This window comes from Uloborus diversus, chromosome 2 (assembly GCF_026930045.1).
Source record: "Uloborus diversus isolate 005 chromosome 2, Udiv.v.3.1, whole genome shotgun sequence".
NCBI lineage: Eukaryota > Metazoa > Arthropoda > Arachnida > Araneae > Uloboridae > Uloborus > Uloborus diversus.
Window position 1 is genome coordinate 103,714,386 of NC_072732.1, and position 27,236 is coordinate 103,741,621.

Genomic DNA, 27,236 nt, shown 5'->3' on the forward strand with positions numbered 1-27,236 from the left:
TTCCCTTTATAATGCAATATTTGTAAGTAGCATTCAGAATGTATAACATATTGTTCCTCAATTCCAGATTCCGATGCAAATGAATAACTAAATTTAAATAGAACTTTAAACATTATAAATATTATAATTAATTACTTTTATTCTTCAAGTTTTCTTCAAGAGTTAAAAAAAGCAATAAAATTTAGAGCAGAACTACTGGCTCAAGCAAAAGCGTTTTTTTTTACTGCTTAATTGCCACTGAATAGCAATATATTGACATTTGTATTTTAATATACTCCGATATGCTACAATGAGAAAGCACGCAAAACACCAACAAAAATACAATGCTGAACATTGAGAATACTAATAAATAAAAAGAAAACATTTATAACAATAGAAAATAACTACACACTATGTACTGATAAAATAAAGTTTTAAATGCGTTAAACAAAAAAATACACTGACATTTTTTTTTTTAATTACTTTAAAAAGCTACGAAATTTCAAGTTTCTTACAAATAGTGTTTTCTTGAGAGCTGATTCTGAAAGTTAGTTGCTTATAAATAATTATAATTAATTTCTTCACATTCCATAGATACTTTCACAAACTTCCCTAGCCACTTAGAAGTGGCATGCATTTTATTTCAGGGGGGGAGGAGGCAAGCAGTAGAGATATACATAAAAAATATAGAAACATGTGTAGTTAGAGTAAATCAAAAGATCTTTTATCTTTGATCAACAATTTTTCAATACTAATCTCTAGAAAATAAAACTATTGCACAATTTCCGGAAGTAAAAGAAGATTCTCACATTTTTTCTACGCAAGTGCAATATTTTCAGCTTGAAACCTAAAACATTATATACTACTATATACTGCAATACTGCATTAAAATTGGGCACTTCTTCACTTGGTATCTAATAAAGTACGTCATTGTAAACACTGCTAATCAATAGAGCACAGCAACAGAATTAAGTAATCTGTTCAAAATACAAAATACGGATTAAAACATGCTTCAAGAAAATGTTCTGTTAATGCTGGGTTGTACTTCTTTAAACTGTAACGTGATATCAATTGCACATAAGGTTATTATGCTATTTTATTCATGGAACAATCTACACTATCTTTATCACACTTTTTTGGCTTCTTTTTTAAACCAACTCCTCTTTGGCGTAAACGCAATGCATGTTGAATCCTATTCTTTTTTACTAATTGTAAAAAACCTAACTGATACTTCAATGAAGTATATTTTTTCAAAAATCTTTTAGATTCAGTTTTTCTTTTCTTCTCTTTATTATTTTCCACATTCTCCTTTTGGCTTATGGAAATTGCATCAAGAACTTCATTCACGCATGCACCAACTGCATCTAGTTCCACAAGCTGATTACACAAGCTATTGCTGTCAACTATTACATTTTCATCAGAACTTGAATTGGGTAAAATTATTCCACTAGGCAAATCACTTTCATTCAATGATTGCAGAAGTTCTTTGGAGGAAACGGGAGAAATTTGTTTCTCCCATTCATGAACTGAATTTAAATTCCTTTCTCTTTCCCTACTAAAAGGTATTTTTTCAATATTCGAAATATTTGGTTTACTGAACATAGCTGTCACAGGCGAATTAACCTGTTCCAAACAGGAAACTGTTCCATCTCCAGGCTGTTCCAAACTAGCAAGATTTCTTTTTTTCACAGTGTACAAGTTAGTGTCAATATTAATTGGTTTAAGCACAACTTGAACAGGTTTTATTCCAAAACCGTCAATCTTTAAAACTGATGAGTCAATCTGTGCACATACATCATCAGTACGGATGTCATTTGTACTGGATGACAAATAAAATGAATCTTCATTATCTTTAATATCAAGATTAAAAGTCACTTTTTTGGAAACTGGACTTTTACAATTATTGTCCTTTTTCAACAAAGATTTGGTAGGGGTTAATAAAATTTTGTCTTCATTTTTCAAAGATTCAGTTTCTTTACAGCTTGTAGTATTGGCAAATTTTGCATTATTATAGAAATTAAAATGGCTATCTGAAAGTCGAGAAAGCACAACTCTCAATGTCTTGCTTGAAGATGGGCTGTTTTGACAGTCAGAAACATCCTTTATTAGTTTATTGGCTGATGAATTTTGCTTTTCCACATTTGAGCCATGCAATACAACTTTTGCACCCGAGTTTAAAGGATTTCGCATCACAAAACTTTTATTTAAAATTTTAGAGAAATATAATGCTAACTTTTTGTGCTGTGATAAAAAAGAAATAAATTGAATTGCAGTCATATTTTCAAACCGTTGAAAAGATTTGGAACTAGCTCCCGTCTTAGCAAGTTTATTCATCCGATTTTCTAATTTTCGTTTTAATAGCATAGCAGTTTTAGATTCTTTAGGAGAGTAAACACAGTTAAAAGATTTCTTATTTTTACCCGCAATTTTATTAAAAGAATTAGTTTTACCGAATTTTAAATTTTGCGATACTAATGGCAAACAATTTGTACGAGAATTAATTGCATCTCCAGACTCTAAAACATTTTCATCACAAGTTTTTTTGCTGCACCGACTCTTTTTGTTTTTGATACAATTCAGTTGTGAAAACTTTTCAAAATGATTTACACAATGGTAACCTTTATTAATTATTTCCCTTTTCTTTCTTTTTATGTTACCTCCCCTTTTTTGTACGCAATTCTTGGAAACGTTTTTCATTTTGTCTGTTTTCAAGTTCCGTGTGCCAGGCAAAGCTTTGACAGAAGAAATGACTGTTTCTGAAAACATGTTTTCTAAAGAAATGTTACTAATGAAAGGTACTTTATTTGAGGTTTCAAAGTTTAAATTTTGTGATACTAATGGCAAACAACTATTACCATTAGTAGTTGCATCATCAGACTGTGAAACATTTTTGTGAGAGGCTTTTTTGCTGCACTGTTGTTTTTTCTTTTCGATACGATTTAGCTTCGAGAATTTTTCAATAAGTTTTGCACCTTTGTAACTCTTCTTAACATCTCCCTTCTTTTTTCCTTTAATCATGTTGCCTTCACTTTTTTTAATGCAATTCTTAGAAACAGTTTTCATCTTGCATATTTTTAACTTCTCTGTGCTTGGTAAAGCTTTCGCAGAAGAAATGTGTGTTTTTGAAGGCACGTTTTCTAAGGAAATGCTATTATTGAGAGGCAAGATGCTTGAAGTGTCAGTAGTGCATTTATTTGCTTTCAAAGCTCCAACTTGTTTTTTTAATGACACCTTTTCTTTTCTTTTGACCTTTAATTTAGATTTTGAAAGATGATGGCATTTACACTTTTGCTTCAATTCTCTACAATTTATCATCACATCTGAAGGATTGTTGCTTTTATCAATCGAAAACATGTCAGATTTTTCAAGTTCCTCAAATGCAACATTCTGCGAGTATGATGCATTTTCTGAACTTGGGTGGGAATCTTTTGCAACCATATTTTGGATATCTGAAACAGTTTCATGAATAGAAAGTTCTTTAGTTGCATCTTTCATTCCTTCTTCGAAATTCATTTCATTTATAAATTTGTATTTTTCTCGCTTTCTACAGTATTTACATTTTTTTCTGAGAGAATCAGATTTTACATTTTTCTTCGAAGATATTTTACTTCCATTTTGAAGATTACCAAAAGCCACATTATTAGAACTTAATTCTTTTTTCAATTTTTTAAATTGTACTTCTGAAGTTTTTACAGAAGGATGAAGTTTATCTGAAACTTTCTCAATTTTTTGTGCAGATCTTTCGTCACAAGATTGTCTCTTTAGGACGGGTTTCACTTCCATGTTTTTCAAATCAGTACTCTTTGATAATTTAGTTTTTTTTCCCGGTGGAATAGCTACTTCACACATGTTATTAGATTCCTTTCTTTCGGTCTTTTTTGAGCAAACTTTAAGATGTGTTTTCATATCAGTCAGCGCTTTGCTCACATGACTGCATGGTTTTGACTGAACTTTGATGTTCGACTTCAAATTTTTCTTGTAATCAATGTTTTTTATCAAATTTGCCTCGGGAATGCTTTTTGCTGGTTTATCACTTTGGTTTTTTTTATCACAATTGGCGGAAGTAACTTGATGTTGAACATTTTGAGACTTACAAGCAATATCTTTGCTTTCCAAGACCTTTTGAACACAGAGTTGTTTAGAATAAATTTGATAAAGATCATGGGGAAGTCTTTCACACACAATTTTGAAGTCTTTCAGAGCAGGTACTCTGCTCGCCTGGTTTGGACGTATTTTTTTGGTTTTACTGATTGTTCGAGATTTTATTTTGGGACTTCGAGTTTTAAGACTGTTGCTTTGTACTTTTGATGTATGTATATCCTTCTCAGTAATAGCTTGATCCCAAAATGTACTTCTCTTAACATTCATTTGATGAACTTCATTATTTTCATCTTCAGAAACGTAGCAATTAGTATCTGCTTCGATATGGGTATCTTTAGATAACAGAGTAACTTCCAAATCAACCAAGAAATTCACTTGCTCTTTACTACTTTTGTCACAATATATACCTGTGGATCTAGAAATAACATTCGAATCAGTAGTTGGACCTCGATTCAAATTTTCATCGATAAACAGTTCATGTTGGCTGCAGTCAGCACTTTTTTCCTGAACACTTGGAGCAACTGAAAATTGTGCCGTTGCATGATTTAGATCAATGCTATCAGTGAGACACTTTCGAAATATATCATCAGAAATTCTGTTCAGAAGAACTCTTAGCCGCTTGCAATTAAGCTCTTTTTCTTTGAATTGCTTCTTTGGAATCATTTTTTTTGAGCCTTCCAACCTAAAACAAAAACACAAAAAGAATACTTTTACATATATTTTAACAAACATACTTTTTATAAACAGCATTAATAATGGTATGTTCCTTAACAAAGGCTTTGTTTACAATCTTTGCATAAATCAGTTTAAATTTAGTCAGATGTATTTCAATGTTAAAAATAATAATCATCCTAAAAACATGCAAGAGAGAACATTTCAATTATCCAATACATTTTCCCCATAATGTTTCCACAGGGGGTGAGCTATTTCCATTTAGGTTAATTTGTATGTACTAAGTTTTGAGTGAATTCTAGCAATACTTCTTCAGATATAGAAATTCCGACTAACAAATAAAAAACATTCTGCCACTTTCTTAAATGCATTGCGGCTACAAATGACAAAGAACCTGTCGCTTCTGCGGTCTACTTGCAAACAAAATCTTGTCTAAACCATAAACTTCTTCAGGACTCGCCCTATGGATTTTAAATTGCTGGCAGACAAATTAGTCAAGTTTTAAAAGGCTTAGCCAAACTCCAAGTCTTAAATTTAACAAATTTAAAGTGTGAATTTTTAAATTTGGTTTTAGAATACTTCAATCAGAAAATAAAGGAATAATTTTATAAAATATACAATGCAGTGCAGGTGCCTATATCTTAAATATGCAGCACACACTTAAGTTTAATAAATAACATTGTAAGGGGTCATAGCAGATTTTCAATGTCAAAAAGTAGACAAAGTAAGAAACTTTCACAAAAAAGTACGACAATTTCAAAGAAAAGTAGGATTAATATTACATTTAACAAACAAGGACATAATTAAAATAGTTAAAAATTAGGTACACATGAGCATTTGAGTTATAATTTTAAAGAAAAGATAAGAATTAAAACTAAGATTTAAAACTTATACCTAAAACTTCCCTAATATACGAACTTTCAATCAAACGAGAGTTTTAATGGGTTGTGCAAAAAAATTCGACAAAATTTTAAAAAATACTAACATAATAAATAAATTTGTATGTTTCTAAAAATAAGTACTGTCGACCTAGCTTAATCAAATATTATCGGTTCCAAGAAATATTATTCGATAAAGCGGGGGTATTTGATTAAGCAGGGACCTTTCTAAATTGATAACATGTGTCTTAAAACATAATACTAATAATAAATCGACAGCTATATAAACGAAATATTTAATGTTATTGTTAAAAAGGTTTTGAAATAAGCTAAATAAACAACAAAATAGTTCAATAATTAGTACAATACATTTCAAGTACATATGGAAATTGTAAGCAGTAACCTACAAATTGAGTTATGAAATCTGTTTTGGCAATTTTTTATTTTTTTTTTCAGTAGGTTATTTTTTGAAAAATTCCATAAAAAGGAAAGCTAGCTCAAAATCGATTGGGAACACTTTTATGACACCTTTTTTCCCCTCCTCCTCTACCGTATCATACATTTAATACTTATCAATTTATCATTGTCTAAAATGTGTACACTTATTTGTGTTATTTAATTTAATTATCGACTGCCCTCCCCCCCCCCCCTTTTTTTAATGACAAAAAGCAAAAGAAATTTAAAAGAACAGTGGAAACGTTTTGATGGAATATGAATTTTGCTTTTCTCGCCTTCAACGACAATAATTGTTCTTACTTAATTTCTTTCTAACTTATTCGAAATTTTTCTCAACGAAAATATTTGCTAAAGGTGATTAATATTATTCGATTATCCGGGGAAATTATTCGATTAAGCTGGGATCTTTAACATTGTGTCCATGGGGAAATATTCGGTTCCAGGAGGTTTTATTCATATAAGCAGGGTATTTGTATGTCCATTACCCGATTAAGCAGGGTTGACAGTATATATTGGATCAAAATTTAAATTTTCGGAGTTGGAAAATGCACAAAACTAAAAGTGATCCCCAGCCCCTCTTAAACGTGTGATCACATATAAAGCACAGATTGGAGTATTCCCTCCTCTAAAAAATTTTAATTTTAGTCACTGCTACAGGGTGGCGACAGGAACTGTGAAAAAAAGTTCCCTGACTTTTCCCTGATTTCCCCGATTAAGTTCACCAAATTTCCCTGATTTACGTTACCAATGATAATAGTTTTCTTTCTTTGCTCTACTAGAAATCCATTGTATGTTTGTATAAAATGCAGTATTTAAAAGGTTTTAAGTTGTGTAAAGTTGTTGAACTAAAGATATACGAGGCGTATTTTTAAAGTAAGTTCCGTTTTGATATAAAAAAAGAACGAGTACAGATAGAGCATAGAAATTTATTGCACAAAAATCTACCATCCTTACGCTATTTTTTGACATTGCTCCCGTGATTTTCCAAACATTTGTCATAGGGTGGTACAGGTTTTTGTATACCTATTCATAGAAAATTGCCACCTGTGTAGTCAGCCATGGGATAACATGTTGTCTGAGCTCATTATTGCTGTTGTGCCACAGACCACATTGGAAAGACTTTAGATGCCGAAACAAATGAAAGATGCTGCGAGCGAGGTGAGGGCAGACCAGAGGATGTTCAAAAACGCCCCAGCCAAAGCCCTGTAAGAGTCCTCATGGTTGACTAAACGGGCGGTAACTTTGTACGAATAGGTATACAAAAACCTGTACCACGCTATGACAAATGCTTGGAAAATCACGGGAGCAATGTCGAAAAATAGCGTAAGGGTGGTAGATTTTTGTGCACTAAATTACTTAGCTCTATCTGTACTCGTTCCTTTTTTATATAAAAACGGAACTTACTTTAAAAACACGCCCCGTATTTTTTAAAAATGCTACTTTTTTAATAAAATTGTTGAAAAAAACATAAAGTCAATTTTTTGGGAAAAAACAAAGCATACAAAAAAGTATATTAAATTTTTCTCTACATGGAAAGATTACAGAAAATTAAAAAAAACTTTACTTCCAGAAACCACTTAGCATAAGAATTTTAAGAAACTTTAAAATTACTCTTAAAAACATGTGTATTTATGATAGAACTAAAAAGTAATTGAAATTATTTTGAACTAAGTTTTTAAACCGTATAATAATTGTTGCAAGAATAACAAGTAATAGTGAAAGAATAGAAGTAATGCAGATATTCTTATATAACTAATTGACATCTTTATGCAAAACAGATGAAACCATTTGACATCCATTCATAAGGAGCTTTTCTCTAATCAAGAACATAGGTTTTAATGAATGAATACAACATTTTAACAATAAAAAAATTAAGATATTTACTTAAGTACACAAGTTAACTCTATTTCAAATGATTTCAGTATGTAACGAAAAAAAATCTTAGATTGCTTTTGTAACAAACAACTTTGAAATGCAAGGGAAAAAAAATTAGTTAATTTCAGAATATATAAAAGAAGAATACAACTTGGTTATAAACTTAAAGAATCACTTAAGTCTGAAGAAAAGAAAACCTTTATAATCTGCGGTGACAACAAATAGTATAACGGCAAAAAACAAAGTTTTTTTTATTGAAAGTTTAATTTTAGCAATTAAATTAAAAATGCAAAGAAGTAATATCTTTTAAGCATTTATAGTATTAATTCTAAAACCAACGATTTCTTCTTAAAATCGTGATTACAGTACGCTAATTACTTCGAGACAGGGGAATAAAGGCAAAGTAGCTAAGGCATTAATGAAGGCATCCTCTTTGCCTGTATGGTTGTTTATTTTACGTAGCATTGAAAGCGTAAAAGGAAATTTCAAGCTAGGTAAAATAAACAACCTAACAGACACAGAAGCAATCTGAGAAAGTTCATCCTGTGGTTAATAAGTAAGATTCAATACTTCGACGTTGAGGAAAAAAGATGCACAAATATGCAGCAATGTATAATCGCACCTCATTCATTTTACTTTTTTTTTTGAACAGATAATTGGCGAGAAATGCGTAGGGAATTAGAGTACTTAATTTGGTAAAGGAAAAAAAAAATTTTTTTCTTCATAAAATCAATTTTCCCTGATTTTTTGTTATCTTTTCAAAATTCCCTGATATTTCCCTGACTTTTCCCTGATCTCCCTGCTTTCCCTGATCTGTCGCCATCCTGTGCTAGATTTAAGCCGGATGGGATGATTTTAAATCAATTTAGTTTCAGATTCTTTGTGATGAAACAGTCAGATCAAAATTTATGCTTCAAAGCAAGAAACATGAATTCAAATGGGATAATACTTCAGTTGATTGAAATGCTGCTAAATATAATAGTGTCTTTGCCAATAATACAATTGGTATTGAGAGAAAAGTTTCTCAAGTTATATTAATTTTTTCAGATCATCAGATTTTCAGATCATAAACCAAAGGAAACTCCGATTGTTTTTTGTACATTTTTTGGTGTGTACTGTGTATAAAAAGAAATTGAATCAAATCGTAAGTTTTTCTCTCAGTAACCAAAAAAAAAAATTTTTTTCCATAAAAGTCAGCATTACAAACTATTCCATACGTATGAAAACCAGTCATGTCTTTTGTCAAAACCTTGGAGTTACTGGTTTTTTTAACTCGTCGATTCAGCGTTATAGATAAATAAAATTAATGAAATGTAATTATTTTTAAAGTATAAAGTGTTGTTTTATTGTTAAGTATTTATCTTCGTGCTAAATACTGCTAAAAAAAGAAATCTTAAGTTATTAAGTACAAATTTCTATTAAAAATTTTTTTTAAATGTCATTTGGAGTTACATCAAATTGCTTTTTTCAATGAAAGAAAATTAAATTATTAGATACAAATAGATTCATTGCGTACAGGGCCTCAGAGAGCCAAGGTGGGCCCCTAATCAGTTATGTCGCCAGGCCCCTTCTACTCCTCAAAAAAAGAAAAAAGGGGGGGGGAGAAAAGAAAGGAAAATAAGAAAAGGGAAAAAATAAGAAAAAAAGGGGAGGGAGAAAAAAAAATCAAAACTGCTTACTAGAAAACAATTAACTCTATATAAGTGGCACTACAGTAAATACCAAAAGAGTAAATTTTACTTAATCTTTACATTTTCTCTTTGGAGTCCCCTCTCCTTTTTTTTCTTTCATTCGTTCCATTCTTTTTGTGTCAGTTCCCCTCCCCCAAGTGAAGTCCTCGTTTTTGACTAAGCTGACATAGCCTCTCGTCGGGCCTGATTGTGTAATTCTATTTCCTTTAACTGAAGAATTGGTTCATTGCAAACTAAGAAACACTTGCATACAATTTTTGTTGTAATTTGTGCCCAACATAACGGACTTATTTATAGAGTTTTAGTCATAAAGAAATTTTGACAATGGAATTTAGTTACTATTTTTCTATTTTGATATGATTTTTCCTCACACATGTTTACAACAAAGAGATGGTGGATGACCTTGAAGCGGAAGCATCAGTCACATCATTTGTAGCAGGTAGAATCAGCAGGAAAGCTCTGAGTAGTTAGAGACGGGTTCTTGCTAATCCTACCTATTACAAAATAATTACAAACCATCTATTACAAATGATGTTTTTGTAAAGTTTTTTAAGTCTTTGATGGGGATTTTTTTCACCTTCCCCAACAATGAGGAAATGGAGAGGGAAGCAGAAAAGATCAAAAAGCTAAGTCATTCCTCAATAATAGTGGACATTATATCTTTAATTGTGCAATGAAATTATAAATTATTATATTATTCAGTACATTACCACCCATTAGCCAGGGCAGTATTTCACGTATAAATTATATTGTTCAGTAGATTATTTAACCCTTATATTAATTTCTTTTTGTGAAAAAAGTGAAATAAATTCATGTTTTTACACTTAACTTTGATTTAAAGTTTCAATGGCACAGCATAGACCAATGCGCCCCCCCCCCCCCCACACTGGTGGACACCCCTGATAATGATGAAACATGTGTTCAGATGTCACATATCATAACCTGCTACCCTACCCCAATTTTAAACAACAAAATCATTTTTGACTGATATTTTGTTGTAATGCAGTACCATTTCGTAAGCTTCCCCTCTGTTACGTCTCATGTCCCGTTATACTCCAAATTTTCATTTATATAGATTCAGGTTTTGATTTAAACATTTCTATGGATGATATTAATTACTTTGACACATTCTGATTCAGAAAAAAATACCAAGTATTTTTTTAAAGAGCTGCTCCAATTCACAGACTTATACATAAATTATAGTGCTTGTCAAATAGTTTTGACATTTTTTGTCCCCTCTGTTTCATACACATTTAATTCAATTATGGAGGTTAAATGAGAATGTAATTTCAGTTTTAGATCAATTTATTAAGCATCTTACATTTATTAAAGACTGAGCACATGTATGTATGTGTCTATGTCCAAGTCACTTCTCCCTAACGACATTGAACCGACCATCGAACCAGGTATCAATGGATTTGTAATCTTCCTGTCTTTGCGTTTGGCTATTTAAGATAATCCTTTGATAATAATTCGCGGAGACGGAGACATCAATTAAAAACTTAATTATGACACTTAGATTTCGACATAAAATCCCTATTTTTCGAAGGCTTTCCTCCATTTAAATTATTATTCAGTGATTCATCTCAAATCTCCATAACAATACTTTTATTAAAATTTGTAGCGCAAAGAAAATCATTGAGAAGAAAGATTTGTTGCCATTTTTTTCTTGAATATGAACAATTAAAATTCTGGCTTTAGTTTTAAAGACTTTTTATGTAATCGGGGGATTTAAAATGTTTTCTTTTTGGTTATTTTTCCACAATTTGCGGCAAAATTTTTTTGATTGTTCATTTTTTTCGTTCAAGCCTGATTGTTGAACACACATAAGTAAACATAACTTTTATTTTTGAGGTAGACAGTGCAAAGCCGGGCGAGGCAGCTAGTTGTTCTTTAAAATGAGTTTTATCTGTATTTTTTTTTTCGTCTTAGAAAGTTTTATGTGTTTCTTTGAAGCAAAACCTATATCGGATGAACCCTCTGTTACACTTGGAACCCACTAGTAAGTAATAACTGTAAATATGTGAAGTGCATTGCCGATGCATTTATGAAAAAACTCAGTTATTGAAAATAATTTCAAAAATACCTGTTTTTATACCCATTCCACCCCACCTGACCCTACCCCTCATTTTCTAAGAATTTTTTATGCTATAGATGCAGGTAGAAAAACATAAGTGATTTTAATTTTTAGTATGATAAATCAAACACTAAACTGAAATATACTTACATTCTTTTTCGATGTATTACTTCCTTTTACAAAAAAGGAAGTATTATATTCACAAAAAAATTTTCACTCAAAAATCGACCTTAATTTCCTTTTTGCTAACCCCCGAATGAATGTTGAGTTTTTTTTCGACCCGACCACACGCACATTAGGGTGGAATGAAAATGACCTTAAATTTTTTTTTCAATTTTTTTGGTTTGCCGTAGAGGGGAAAAGGTGTCATTTAAGTTTAAAAAGAAGCAGAAGAAATTTCATTGCTTTACTACAACATCTTTAGGTGCCGCAACGAGCTTAAAGTTTGATAATAATCGAAATTTCCATTTAACAATGAAATTCCTTTTTATGCTTTCCTGCTGTATGTAACGGCACAAAATATGGCAGTAAATACATTTTTTAAGCATTACATTAGGAAAAAAAATACTAATTACAAAATACAGTTTTTAAAAAATCATAATCTTTACGAATAATAAAGCTGAAAGGCTGTCTGGAGATCTAGATCTCTGTCTGGATCTCTGTGAGACCGTTCGGCCGATTTTCATGGAATTTGGCAAAAAGTTAGTTTGTAGCATGGGGGGAGTGTACCTTGAAGCGATTTTTCGAAAGTTCGATTTTGTTCTTTTTCTATTCCAATTATAATCACATTTACCCGAGCAAAATTATAAGATGGGCGAGTAAATTACCAAGTTGTCATAACGTGGAACCGTACCATGGGCAAGCCAATTGGCGAAAAATTCTTCTTACATTATTTGTAAATATAGAATCAAACCAAATGACCTTTTATTTTTTCTACAACGTGCAAAGCCGTGCGGGTATCACTAGTACACTATAAAAGACATTAACAATTCCATTTTTAACATTCAAAGTATTCTTAATGATTGTAAATAAATAGTTAAACCTTTATGATGTTTGTGTCTACTTCTTTGACACATTAAAGTGTTTTTTTTTTTTTTCAACCAAATAACTCTTTCTTCCAAATAACTCTTGAGTCAATTTTTCGTGACCTGCAACTGAACCATACTTTTTAAGAGCCGCTAAGGGGTTACAAGTTTCACTTTGAGGGATTCACTAGACAAATGTTTTACCAAGGGGGGTTCGGTTATTTCATTTTCAACCCATAAGATCAAATCGATGTAATCTTTGGCAGCAAAAATTATTTGTTGAACTTTAAACTTCTTAACCCCGCCTCTACTTTGTGTTCTTGCATTCAACACACGTCGTAATCCAAGTTCTCTTACATTTCTACGCTCTTTGCATAACATAGCCAAATGGAGATTTTCTGTTGCATCAAAATACCCATTTCTTTATATAACCCGGTCTATAATGTTCTTAAAATCATGAGAGAGATATCGTGAATGTAAGATACGTTCAAATAAATGTTTAGAGCCGAGAATGTACGAGAAGGTTTTAACTTGATGTTAAACCACACAGGAGCATACGCATTGCCCACTTGATCCGTACAAGAAATGGATCCTTTCTTGAAAATGTATGAATGAATAATGATTGCTATTAATATATATTTCAGTATTATTATTTGTTTCAAACAATTTTAGCGAAATGCCACGCCCATATAAAGGAAACTATACTTTATTACACTTTAACAATGTACTGAGTCAGAGTCTTGAGATTTTCAGTCGGATTTTTAGTTGCCACGTACAATCGAAATATACGGTTTGCAAATGTAAGTCATCTGGAGTGGGGAAGTTTTCCTAGGTTCCTTGAAGATAAATCTAGTGAGCAAGTCCCACTTGATATAGTGACACACATATCCAATACATATTTGTGATCGGTACTTATGTCCTGTATGTTCTCAAAAAGAATGTTACTTTCAATAGGTAAGGAAGTGATCACAGGAAGATTAGAACAGGTTTCCAGCTGTTGACCTATTTTGTCTTTAAATTCGTTTGATTCTTTTGTTGTACCATCGAAGATTCCATTAGGCTTCTATACCTGTTGTCTCAAAGAAGCTCTTGACCAAATGTAATCTATTTTGGAAACTAAAAAGTCATATATATTCCACTTACAGAAAGATCTTTTCCAGCCGCACTTTTTAGGCCCTGTCTAATAAAACAGTTAGCATTTCATTACATCTTCATAAGCAGGTAGTAAAACTTCATTGAATCACTAAAGATTTCAAAAATAGGACATTCTGATGTTTGTCTCGTTTGCACTTGTTTAGACTGAGCCATTGCAACTCACAACAATGAAGTATCTTAAAAACTAAAGTAATTTTATGCTACTCACTAACTCAACTCGACTAAGAATATGACACCTGATCTGAACTTGGCCCCACACACACAAATCACTGCTGACCATCCCCGCCCCATTTAAACATCCGCTGCTGCAATGACTCAAGCTCTTAGATGCCAGTGCATTCGGCAAAAAGTGCGTTTTTGAGAAACTTACTTTGCTCTTGCGGCACCTCAAGACATAATCCGAACAACTAAAATAAGTTATTGTGTGGCCTGTTGAGCATAAAAATTGCTTTTCGACAGCATTTGAAGCATAAAGATAAATTTGAATTTTTTTTTTTAAATTTAAAATGTAGCAAAAATTGCAATTTTGCAAAACTTTATGCTCTTTGCGGCACCTCAAGACGTCCTTCAATATTTTTCATATTTTTTTTACATCTTGTTTGCATGAAAAGGCAACTTTTCCGCACTACGGCAAATTGAAAATCAAAAACTTTTTTTTTCGTTCCATCCTAACACACATACCTACCTAAGAACGTATAGACGCCCGAAATATTCATTTTGACAATTACCGAGTTAATTAAAAAGAGTTGTCTCGTGACGTCTGTATGTGCATATGTATGTTCCCTAACTCAAGAACGGAATTAATAGAAAAGTAAATTTAAATTTAAAAATAAAAGCGAATAAATAAGTAAGAAAACAAATATAAAGTATAATCGATAAAATGACAATGTAAAACATAAAATAATTCGAGGCTATGAAAATTGATTGCTTTTTTATTTTCATCTTTTATTACTATTTTCTTCTTTTTATAATTAGTAAATTCAATCACTATTGACCAAACAAAGTGGAAAAAATACCCCACGTACGAGTTCAGTCTAGAACATTAAGAGTATTTTTACAGGTGTCACAGACGCCTCGAAGATGCGTGTATTGCAAACACATTAAAATATTAGGGTCGAAGTGTCAATATCGAAAATTTCATAATGAAAAACCAATTGTTTTCTTTTTAAAAAATAAACATCACTCAAGAAGGCTTAAAATTGCTACCTTGGAAATTCAAAACAACTCCGGACAGAGTTCCAAACCTCATCCATCAGTGGCGCTGACTCCATGGGGCCTGAGGGGGCCCGAGCCCCCCTCAAAAATATTTGAGGGAGCAGAGCCCCCCCCCCCTTAATAAATCAAGAAAATTATTAATTATATTATGCTTTCTAAACTCATCCCAAAATCCCAAAGGTGCACTTACAATGCACTTTACATTGAGGTTTGTTAAATGGTGCAATCTTGCATTATTGTGTGGTTTACATCAACTGGACTCTCACACAGGTCATTGCATTCAACAACAGTGCTTGCTTTTTTTAAACAGAGGTGAAACAAATTTGAAAAAATCAACTGAGTTTTTCAAAAAGGACCTAGACATTGAGAGATTGTGTTTACACTCGAATACGTTAGCCGATATCACTAATGAAAAAACAACTGGTCTTAAAAGACATGCGTAAATTAAATTACCTTTTTACGAAAATACTGTAAGTGTTTGTATATATTTATTTCTTATTTCAAAGTCAAAAAATATGAGTCAGGCTTGTCGAGTTTTCGGGGTTCTAGTGTTGATTATATGACTTTCAAACCCCAAAGTGGTTTTTTGGGGGGGAAAAGTAGGAAATAAGGAATTAAAAATTTAAAAAGTAGGAAAAGTAGGAAAAAATAGGAACACACATCAAGAGGAAACAAATTTAGCGTAAACTATATTTCTAATGTAAAATAAACTAACAGTATTTTTGATTTAAAACTTTCCCAAAAATAAACTAACAGTACTTTTGAAGTATTAAAGGGATTTAATGAAAGACCGAGTCATAAAAACAAAACGAAAGAAACAAGCTGACAATTTTCAGAATGAAAAATAAACTGGTGGAAACAAAGATATTAAATACAAAAATATGAAAACAAAATTCAAACAAAGAAACACCTTTCAACAATACAGTAATAAAAATTTTAAGTGTGAAAGAATAAAATGCAATATATAGCGATCGCAAAATAATAATAATAAAACTCATATTTTGGTGCAAAACATCCATTTTTGTAAAAGATTTGTTTTGTCAAAAACGAAAACATTCCTTCGAGAGCATCACTTTATCATTTGAAAATACTAACACTTTCAGCTCCTGTTGTCACAAACTGCGATACAAAAAGAAAAGTAAATATTAATTTAGTTTTAGTTAAAAATAATCAGCAACTGACATGCTTTCTTGCATAAACAGGGGCAGATGTTTGAATTTGAAAAAAAAAAGGAAAAAGACTTAAAATGCAGAACTAAAAAAAAATTAGTTCTTAAATATGGGACATAAAATTTATAATAAAATTATTAAACTAAATAAATAATGAAATAAGTAAATTAAAGGGTTTGTATTGTGTTATATATTTTTAGCAGTCATTTAGGAGAGTCAGTGGAGTCAATTTCTCCCCTCCCTCGTTTTAGAAAATTAATGCTTAACTATACAAGTTTGTGTGGTTTTTGTTGTTTTCAGACAAAATTTGCATTCAGTATACATCCTTCGCTAGCCCCCCCCCCTCCCCCCCCCCGGGGAGGAAAATCAAAATGAAGAGCCAGTTTTAATTTGAATCAAGAAATAAAAAAGAATATTGTTTTAAAAGTTTGAAGATTTTTTACCTCCTTCTTCCAAAAATTTTTTCACGGAAAAAAAAGGAAAAATCAATGCATGGTAAACATGACATTTTTATCAAAGAAAAATATCAGTTACTAATGATTATCTGTGCATAAAAGAGAAAGCATGTAGTTTCTCTCAATCCTCACCATACAACAAAAATATTCATTCGGAAATTGTTCACGAGATTGAGAGTGAGGGGGGGAGCAACTCTTCTATATTTATGATATGTCAGATTAGAAAATACCCATTAAAAAGAAATACAGAACATATTTGCTCGTGGCTCTATCCCCCCCCCCCCCAACTTTTAAAAATGTGAAGAAATAAAAATGGAATCTCGCATTTAAATTGGTTTTCAATTTTTCTTCGAAAATCGGGAACGTTTTTGCCCATTCTAGGGTTTGCCAAGTTTTTTTTTTGCAAATACACTCTATGCAAGGAACGAAACTGAAATTTCATAAGTTTTATAATCATATTTCCTATTTAGAATGAACAATAATCATATTTATGTATGAAAAAAGTTAATTTCTGCTATTATTTTTGAAGTGTTCCGTTTTTGCGAATTTCTGTTATATGTCGCTTTTATTTTGTACTAACATCTAGAAAATATGTACAGCGTACAGGTTTTTCATTTTTTTTCCTTCCTTACGTTCCTTTTACATTGCCTTTCTGTTTAAATAGAGCTCTATTTCCCTTGTAATCATCTATACGAAAAATTTGTGAATAGGAAATTTGGCGTTTCCCCGCACTTTTTGAACAGTCGGACGTTAACTTTAATTAAAGCTTCTAATTGACGGATGAATAATATATAACTGCACCAGAATGTGCCAGTATCCAGTTTTTTATTGTTTTGTTAAAACTGTAGGACTGAAGTCGGGGCGAAAAAAGAAAAGTCAATAATAAACGCAGCAACGGTAAAAAAGTTACTTACGAAAATTGAACTTTTAAACACGCAGATGCCGCGGCGTTCCTTCCAGAAATTACTGTAGTCAGTCAATGAAAAGTTCAGGATCCGCTTGTTTCTGTTGCTTTTCAAAATTGAAATATGCAGAAAATTATCGGTGTGGCATTGTAAAAATAAGAATCAATGCACAATTAGAAGTGCTATACCAAAGAAAGAAAAGGTAGGAAAAAAAGGAAAAAGTAGGAAAATAAGGAGCGAGCTCTAAAAAATAGGAACTCTTCTGGACTTTAAAAAAACTTTAAAATTCACTATTTTTCATCTCAAATTTAGAAAATTTCCCGCGGCAAGACCCCCTCCCCCGGTTTCCCCCATCCTCCATTTTTTTAAGTCGGCATCTCGGGGAGTGCCCTTCTATTCAAGTCAAATGTCCTACCTTATATCAATGCCTAGCTACAGCACTGCACGGCTCCCCATAAAATAGAACAAAAAATCTCTTACTAAGACAAGTGACATGATTTAGTTGAACTAGAAAATTTGTAAACCAATTTTTAGATTTTTACTTCAAAAACGGCATGTCACATACTGTTTGTTTGTTAAAATCATATGCACCAGAAAATATAGCATTTTCAAGGTGCAAAAATCTGACCTTTGTTTGGGGTGGGGGGACCTCCAAGGGATTACATAACTCCCCCACTGATGTCCCCCCCCCCCAATAATTTTTGCAAGTCGGCGCCTCTGTCATCCATTCATCTAGCTTTATCAAAAGTGGCCTATTACATTTTTAGAAGTTCAATTTCGAAAAATTTCCAGGGATACCTCCCCTCCCCCTTCCTTAGTTTTAATGTCATTGAAGATGTTTTTTAATTGCATTTTTCAAACTTCAATATCGAAAAATTGCAGAAAGAGAGTCACTGACCTTTTCCCATTACATTACGAAAAAATGGCTTACAATCACATATTGTTTGAAACAATACATATAGTTTATAAAAATTGTGGGGCCGAAAAACTTAAAAATGTAGATTAATACGATTTTTAGTAGGGGGGCCCAAAAGTAGATTTTGCGGTAGGGCCGAAAATTTGAAGTTATGCTATTGTTTATCTTCCTACTCTTTAGAATTCGACATTGGTCAAAAATGACCCCAACAACTTAAGTGATATTTTTACTGGGAAAAAGCTATCACATTTTTTAAAAACTGCACATAACTGCATACTTACACTGACAATAAAAACAAAGTCACAAAATATTTTTTAAACATTCCAAGAAATACATCAGGTATAGAAAGTAACAAATTTGAAATGGGTCAAAAAGATCTGAACCTCGTAGGAAGGTTAAATGTGGAAATCATATCTCAAAGTTTCTATAAGAAATAAAAACTAATTTAAGTGCAAACAGTGTTTCATAATGATACTTAGAATTTCAAATATGTAAGAAAATTTTAAAATGTAGTAGATCCACTGAAATCGTAATGGATTACAGATCTTTTTCATTCAGATATCAGTGGGGATATCTGGCACATCACTAGTTCCGATATTTCTTGATAATATCCGAGTTAAAATACTGCATAACTTTCTAAATCCTTTTGCGTTCATTTAACCCCAAACCATGGACTAGCAGCAAATTTCCTTTTTGGAGCCATATTGGCACTTTTAAAAGTTTTTCTCTACTTGTATGACTTTTAATGGTACAGATGTGATATACCCCCCCCCCCCCCTTGGCGAGGATAGAATTTTTAGCTCATTTCGAAAATCGCCAACGTTGGTGATAAAACTTTTTTCGGTAGCTCTAGTAACCCTGCAGAATAAATATACCTGGGAAGTACAGATGTGAACTAATTCTTTTCGCACGTGTGTCCGTGGAGGTAGGTGCACATATGTTCCGCTCTTAGGGGGATTTTAATTTGAAGTATTTTTAAGTTGAATACTCTAAAATAAAGTTTCAATTTAAATTTTATTTTAGAGTATTCTTCTTATTGTTACTTTTTTCTGTCAATTTAGTTGTGCTTTATAATTTAAAATGAGTTCTGTTTGCAGTGTTATTGAAAAATATCAATTGAAATTTATGAATGAGTCATCTTTTAATTTCCACAATAATGGTGCATATTTCACACTTAAAACTGTGTCATTATTGTACACTGAACGGAAGGAGCCACCCTTGGGTGTTTCCATGAAAATATACATAACTGTGACCATACTCCGACTGTAATGTATATTAACAGTCGGAGGGATAACAGACCGAGCGGAGCGAGGTCCTGGCGAGCCAGAGGTCTCATAGTACTTTCGTAATGAGACCGAGGCAGGGCCGGCGAGCTGAGGTCTCATTACGAAAGTACTATGAGACCGAGGGCTCGTATCCCGGAGAAATTATGAAAAAAAAAATTAATGCATTAATTTCGACTTGTAATTAATACAATAATTTATTTCATTGTATTTTAATATGTTTACAAAAAACCCCGGCCCTGTACATTTTTGAAGCATATATTTGTGATGTTTTTTGTTGTGCTTTTATGTTGTTTTTATATATATTGTGTTCTGAAGTGCTTTGATCATGTTTTTTTATCTGATTTTTTCCTGTTGGCACTAAAAAAGCATCGCTAAGAACGATGTATGACATATGTCGTCATACATAGTTTTCTTGGCGACGCTTTCTTGGCGCCAACAGGAAAAAGTCGCCAAGGGTGGGGTATATCACATCAGTTCCCTTTTAATTATTAAAGCTGATGTTTTCAGCTTTTAGATATCATTTTGATGATTAGTTTGAAAATTTCCAACATTTTGATATTATGTTAGCCCACTTCACGGACGGACGTTTCCCAGCAAACAATTAAATAATCAACATTGATTTTTTCCGTGGTAATACAATTTCCCCATAAAGTTAATAGATTCAGGAATATCACACACATGAGTCCATTTCAAAAAGAAAACTAACAGCAAGAAGAACACAGATTTTAAATGAAATCATCTGAATATAGATGCCCCCAACCCAATTATGAATTGGTGGTAATAAGAGGAGAATTAAAATAAAATATTCTTTTTTTTTCGAACTCACTAAATATTTTCTTTTTCTATAAATCACCTCAAATATAAGAATTTTAAGATAATGAATAGGCAACAAGTCCTCAATAAAATTATCGTTTGCATGAAGACAAAATTACAATACAATATTTCAATTAGTATATAAAAAAAATAACATTCTAATATTTTGAATGTTCTGCCTTCAGTAAAATTTTAAAATGTCATTTTTTTTTTGTAACCTGATTTAAAATTGTGAAACCCTTATTTTCGATGCATAGATCAGTTTTACATTCAGGGAATAAAATCAAAATTTCGGAGAGGAGACGCCCCTTCAAAAGCCCACCCGCTCAATTTTAGAGGAGGGAGCTGTGAAATTTTAAGGGAAACACCGCGAATCAGCTTTGAATTTTAGCACCTGACATAGCAAACAAGTATGTTGTGGCCATCACGAAACTTTCTTTTATATTTTTCTAATGAATTCTGATCCCCTCCCCATACTTAAGGAGAAAGCAATATTCCCAGAAAAAATAAAATTACGCAAGCAAAAAACTTGAGGCACGTGATAATTTCCAATTATCGCAAAAGCAAAAGAAAGAGCGAAAACTAAAAGCTATTTCAAAATCCTTGCTTGAATTAATTCTTCTTCTTCATCAGCACAACAGCCTGGTGCAGGCCAAGGCTTTCTCCGTCTGCTTCCTCCAGGCGGTATGACACGTTGCCAGGTTTCTCCACTTGTTCACTCCCAAAATTTTAAGGTCCTTCTCAACACTATCCAGCCACCTTTTTGCTGGTCTTCCCCTTCTTGTACCCTCAATCCTTGAAAAAGTTAGCTTTTTAACTGGGTCTAGATCTGCACGCCTAAATACACAGCCATCTGATTCTATTGGCTTTAATTACTCTTAAGATGTTGGGTTGTCGGTATTTACGGTATACTTCAAAGTTATATAAACTTCTCCAAGTGTCATTTTCTTTTACTGCTCCAAAAATTGCCCGAAGGATCTTTCTTTCAAAAATGAGAAGTCTATTTTCCTCAGTTTTATTCATTGCCCATGTCTCACTACCGTATAAAATGATCGGTCTTATGAGGGTTTTGTATAGGTTTATTTTTGTATTAATGGAAAGGAGCTTAGATTTTAATTGGCTCTTTAAGCCAAAGTAGCGTCTATTTGCCATCAAAATTCGATTTCCGATTTCAACTTTAAACATTCTTACTGGTAATAAGTGCACCCAAGTATTTAAACTGGGTGACTCCTTCAAAAGTATAGTTTCTAATATTAAGCGGCTGCACATCTTGTATTCTAGTGCTCACAACCAAAAACTTAGTTTTTTCCTCGTTTACAGTCAAGCCCAATTCCTTGGCAGCGCTCTCAAGGGCAACAAATGCCTCGATCACATCCTGTTTTCTTCGCCCAACGATGTCGATATCGTCCGCGCATGCCAATATCTGTATAGTTCTCTGCAGGATTGTGCCTCTAGTGTTGATACGTGAGTCTCGTATAACCTTTTGAAGGGTTAAATTGAACAAAATGCAAGACAGAGAGTCTCCTTGTCTGAGGCCTCTCTCTGTATAGAAGACCTTTGATACTTCGGACATGGTCTTAATTCTGCATTTTACGCTTCGCAAAGTCATTTTGACAAGATTGATAAGCTTAGGAGGGATTCCGAATTCGTACATCGCCTCGAACAATTTATTCCTGTTGATACAATCATATGCTGCCTTGAAGTCAATGAACAGATGGTAGGTATCAATTCCGTACTCCTTGGTCTTTTCTAGGATTTGTCTTATAGAGTGAATTTGGTCTATGGTAGACTTCCCCGCTTGAATTAATTACAAATATTTTATTTGTTAACAAACATAAGATGGCAATCGTTAAAAATGTTAAATCATTGAGATATTTCTGATACAATTGAAATCACGAGAAATAAGCAGATAACAGTCTTAAGATTTAACTTTCTTGTCGTTTTGCAAAAAAAAAAAAAAAAAAACAGCCCCCATGGAGCAATCGGCGCCAAAATTGAACGAACGCCTGTTTACATATATGGATTCACATTTATTCCAAATTTCACTCAGAACATAGCATTACTTTTTGAGACATAGCACTCGCAATGAAAAAGAAAGAACGTTCAATTGCACCAACCCATTTTCAGCTCTTGGCGCCAAAATAAAATCAGCTTTTTTACCATCTAAAGGCTACTTGTCGATAAATTTTTGTTTGATTCCGTTCATTATTTCTTGAGATATAGCAGTCGCAAGTGACGACAAAAAACGTTCTATAGCTCAACCCCTGTTTGAGCTATTGACACTAAAATTGAATTAGCACCTGTACCTGGTGCAACATATGGACCAAATTTTGTTTGATTCCGCCGGTTTCTTCTTGGGGAACAGCAGGCACAAATAACTCAAAAAACGTCCCATTGTTCCACCCCCTTGGAGGAATTTGCGCCAAAAAACAATGGGCACAACTTCACATAGGGGCACCAAATGTGTACCAAATTTCGTTAGATTTCATGCGGTAGTTTCTGCTGTTGAGTGGCCACAGAACACTGGTCACACACATATGTGACACACACACACACGGACAAACACACAAACAGACATTTTCCAAAAATGGTCGCAATGGACTCAGCATATACCTCAAAACGTTCAAATCCGTCAAATTCGAAAATTTGCACGAATCCAATACTTTCTTCTATATATTCGATACAGAAGAAAGTAAAAAGAAATAATGTACATTTCAGCTCAGGCTGCCGATTTGTACGTTGCATTTCGTAAGAATATTATTGTTTTAATAATATATTACACAAGTAGCACTTTTTCAATGTCAGTGTACAGCTTAAAAAAATTGCAAATAGCAATTTGAACCATTCAGCATTTCCCAAGTATAGGATTAAGAAATTCAATAGATAAAATAAGAGAAAAACTTACATTTGAATATGAAAACATTAATCACGTTCTATTTCCCTGCAATTTCTAAGCAACGTCGAGCTGGAAGGCAACTGACACTACTCGCCCAGCGAACACCACGCAGAGAAAACGAAACACAACAGGAAACAGTTTTTCGAAATTATATACCAAAGGGGTTATTGCCACGTTCGTGTAAAATGTGCTTCAAAAATGTATATTCTAACGGCTTACCTCTATTTGAAAAGAACGGTAATTATAAGATCTTGGGAAATTTTATTCCTTATCATTCAGCTTCTATATTAAGCACTGTATTATAGTTCAATGTTCCTTAACAATATCCTGGAATATTATTTAAGAGGTCTTGTTCGAATAGTCTTTTTAGTCACCACCCACATGGCTCGTCCGCACGTTTGGTGGATCACATGACATTTGGGGTGCATTCCGCAACAAGGATTGGTCGCCCTCGGTACCACCGCAAACACTTGCGGTGGAACCGGTGACGTCACTCAACCACATTAGTTTTCTGGCGGTCTACTTTGTAGAAACCTGTCGCACCGCTGCGTGGAAAGCGGTTAGCGAGATCACAAACGTCACAAAGTCTGTGTTGGCCAATCCGGTCTAAATGGGAAGATTGGGAGCCGACTATTGGGCGCCACATATTGGGCGCCGGGAACATTGTGTGACGAGCACTTTGGGCGCCGGGAACTTTGGACGCCGGGAACTTTGGGCTCCGAGCATTTTGGGCGCCGGGAACTTTGGGCGCCGAGCATTTTGGGCGCCAGGAACTTTGGGCGCCGAGCGTTTAGGGCGCCGTGAACTTTGGGCGCCGAGCGTTTTGGGCGCCGGGAACTTTGGGCGCCGGCAAGCGAATTTTGAAACCCTCTCAATTACAGTGCATTGGCGAAATTCGGAAGCTGCTAAAATGGTTGGCGAGAATTTCGCAGTGCTGCTCTTTGCGGAGCGCAATGCTGCTTATGCTCTGCTCAAGCGCCTCTGCTTGCAACCTGTCCGTTTGAAAACAAAGTTCATTGTAATAGTCGCGATTGTCATAAAGTTCTGTATTTTCAAAACTCTGAACGATATTCTTGGTCTAATTAAACAATTATTTGAACACAATATGTATCAAGTTTTTTAATGTTGCAAGTCGTGTATGGATATTACGCTAGTTAAATTTTGTATTGAGACTTATAAATTTTGTTTACAAATGCTCCTTATGCAGTCGTGAAAGCTTGGCTTCATCTTCATACGTTATGGCTTTCATATTTTAACTCGTATTATATTTAAAATCCTTGAAACTTATGTTTTGTCACATACAATCTTATTTTGTGAAACAACCACGAATTTTGTTAGCGTTACTAAAAAGTTATGTTGTTGACTAATATAATGTAAAAAATATATGAATTTTTTAGGATATATTTGACATTTCTTTTAATTCAGTATTGATTCAATGTATTTTAATTCGTAAATATACTTCAGTTTGATTCTTCTGTGTGTTGCGCATAATTCAATTTGCAGACCATATTCCTTTTATATTTTCCGAAAAATATTAAAGTGCATTTTACTTTACGAGTTAAAAACTAGTTGGGTTGTGGAACAGTCAAAAAATATTAAGAATTTTTCCTACCTTTCCTGCAATCCTACTGGTGATTAAAAAGTTAAAGTTGAAAATAAAGAATGATAACGGAATATCATATCAATTTATTTTAAATACTAATAAAATCTCGGTTGTGTTTCTTTAAAAAAAAACCTATATTGTCCCCTCAAAGCAACAGTAAGATATCTTAGTGTTATATCTGCGATTAGGTATGTTACTGTTGTTCTGAAGCTATGATGTATTTTGGTTTTGCATTAAAAAAATCCGAGTTTAGACCAAAATATCTAGGACAGCATCAAGACAAGTAAAAAAAAAATCTAAAGATGGAATGGCAGATCTACCATGCTGCAATTGTAAGGGGCTCCCAGGACCATAAGGCTATATAAAGATGATTCAAAATTGCAGCCTTTTTTTAATTTTTTTTACTTAGTTCTATGATAGACAAAGACTTAATAAACCTTTTAGAAATATCAATATTTTGAAATTTACCAAACTAAACAATGAGATGGGCTGGTCATTTCTCAAGAATGGAAAATGACAGAGCTACGTTGGCGGTCTTTAGTGCGGTCCCATTTGGACAGCGACCAATGGGTAGACCAAAATCAAGATAGGTCGACTGTGTGGACTCTGATTTTGATTTCATTAAAATCAAAAACTGGAGGTCAACGACAAAGAGGAGGACAGCCTGGCGGGATCTCCTGAAAAAGGCCAAGGCTCGCAATGGGCTATCCAGCCAATTATGATGATAATTACAGAGAAAGGGGTCCCCAAAAATAGATTTCAATCGGCCTCTTAAACCCATAAATCAGCCACTGAAAACTAATCTTCTGGTAACTCTGAAGTAATTTAAAGTGAATATTTACCAAATACTTGAACTACCTATAATCTGTGAAAGGTAATTGTTTCTTATTCACAGTAATTATAACAATTGGCTAAAATCACATTGGTTTGCTCAACACATGAATAAGTACAGAAATTCTTAATTTCTTAGTATTCCTGAACTGCTAATACTTCGTATAAGCAGGCTTGTCATTTCGAATTTTTCCAGGGTTTGAGGGGTGGGAGAGGGTGCTTACTCAATGCAAATTTTATTGCAGAAACTACAACCCCTTATATGTAATATTAATTTCTCAAAGCTGGGGGTGAGGCAATTGACCCTCCTAAATGACAGGCCTGCTTATAGGAACTTTAAATTTCGACGGTGTCAACAAGAGGCCATGTCTGCCTGGTGTAAACCTAACCGGCAGCTCTGCAATGCTGTGATTAGGATTTGCGTAGCCTTCACAATATTCCCAGGTTAGGTTTGCCCCAACTATAGTGGGCCTAGCTTGGAATCTAAGTGATATATTTATGGAGGGCTGAAAAGAATAAGGTTTTGTCAAAATGTCTTCTGTTGAAAGGTTCTTCATTCATAAGGACGTAAGGGTTGGTAGGGGCACCATGGGCTCTCGCAACCCTTTGCACTGAATCTTATTCAGCTCCCTATTCTGCACAAAGTATGAAGTTGAGAAGACGATTGAATGTCATGGAGAAGCGTGCCATATCTTGCGCTCACTTAGGCTTCAGATCTGGCCCTTCCCCCAATTTTCCTTCCACTTCCACAGCGCCATGAATTCAAAATTAATTATAATGCAAGAATAATTAACTGCAAGCTCCTTCTGCAAACTTATATGGATTGCTTTGAAACTAAAAAAGAAAAACATGGGTGGCTCACATGTTGTAGGGTGCTTACTTTGGCTCAAGAGCCTCCCCCCCCCTTTCCCCCGACTACCAATCACTTCTGAAGTGCTCCAAATTCAGAGTTAATTACAATACAATATGAATAGCAACCCCATCTGCAAGTTTTCCGGATTGCTTCACATGCCATGAATGTAAGGGAAAAAAACGGAAACGAACAAGTTCAAAGGGTGCAAGAATGCACTAGCCAAGGGCACTCACTTTGGCTCCCCTCCCCCCTCTAACTTAACTATCACAGGTGCTATGAATTCAAAGTCAATTATACAATATTTGCTGTAAACTCTTTTGATAGGGGACATTTTAATGTAATTAAGATTTTGGTGCAATCTGCAAATTGTTATCAATTATCAGTT

General features: G+C 33.4%; 1 protein-coding gene across 2 annotated transcripts in view; it reads right to left on the reverse strand.

The window, feature by feature from the left end:
* Positions 1-23,674, reverse strand: part of LOC129217207 (uncharacterized) — a 91,758-nt gene extending 68,084 nt beyond the window's left edge. Inside the window, exons 1-2 of one of the 2 annotated variants that reach the window (XM_054851476.1) lie at positions 23,574-23,674; positions 908-4,762 (exon numbers count right to left, since the gene is read on the reverse strand). In XM_054851476.1, coding sequence (XP_054707451.1) covers positions 1,066-4,762; positions 23,574-23,575 — 3,699 coding nt within the window. In that variant the 5' untranslated portion in view covers positions 23,576-23,674 and the 3' untranslated portion in view covers positions 908-1,065. Of the gene's footprint in view, positions 1-907; positions 4,763-23,573 lie in introns of those variants that run through there. The other variant, XR_008580199.1, reaches the window with a different exon arrangement.
* Positions 23,675-27,236: the final 3,562 nt, after the last annotated feature.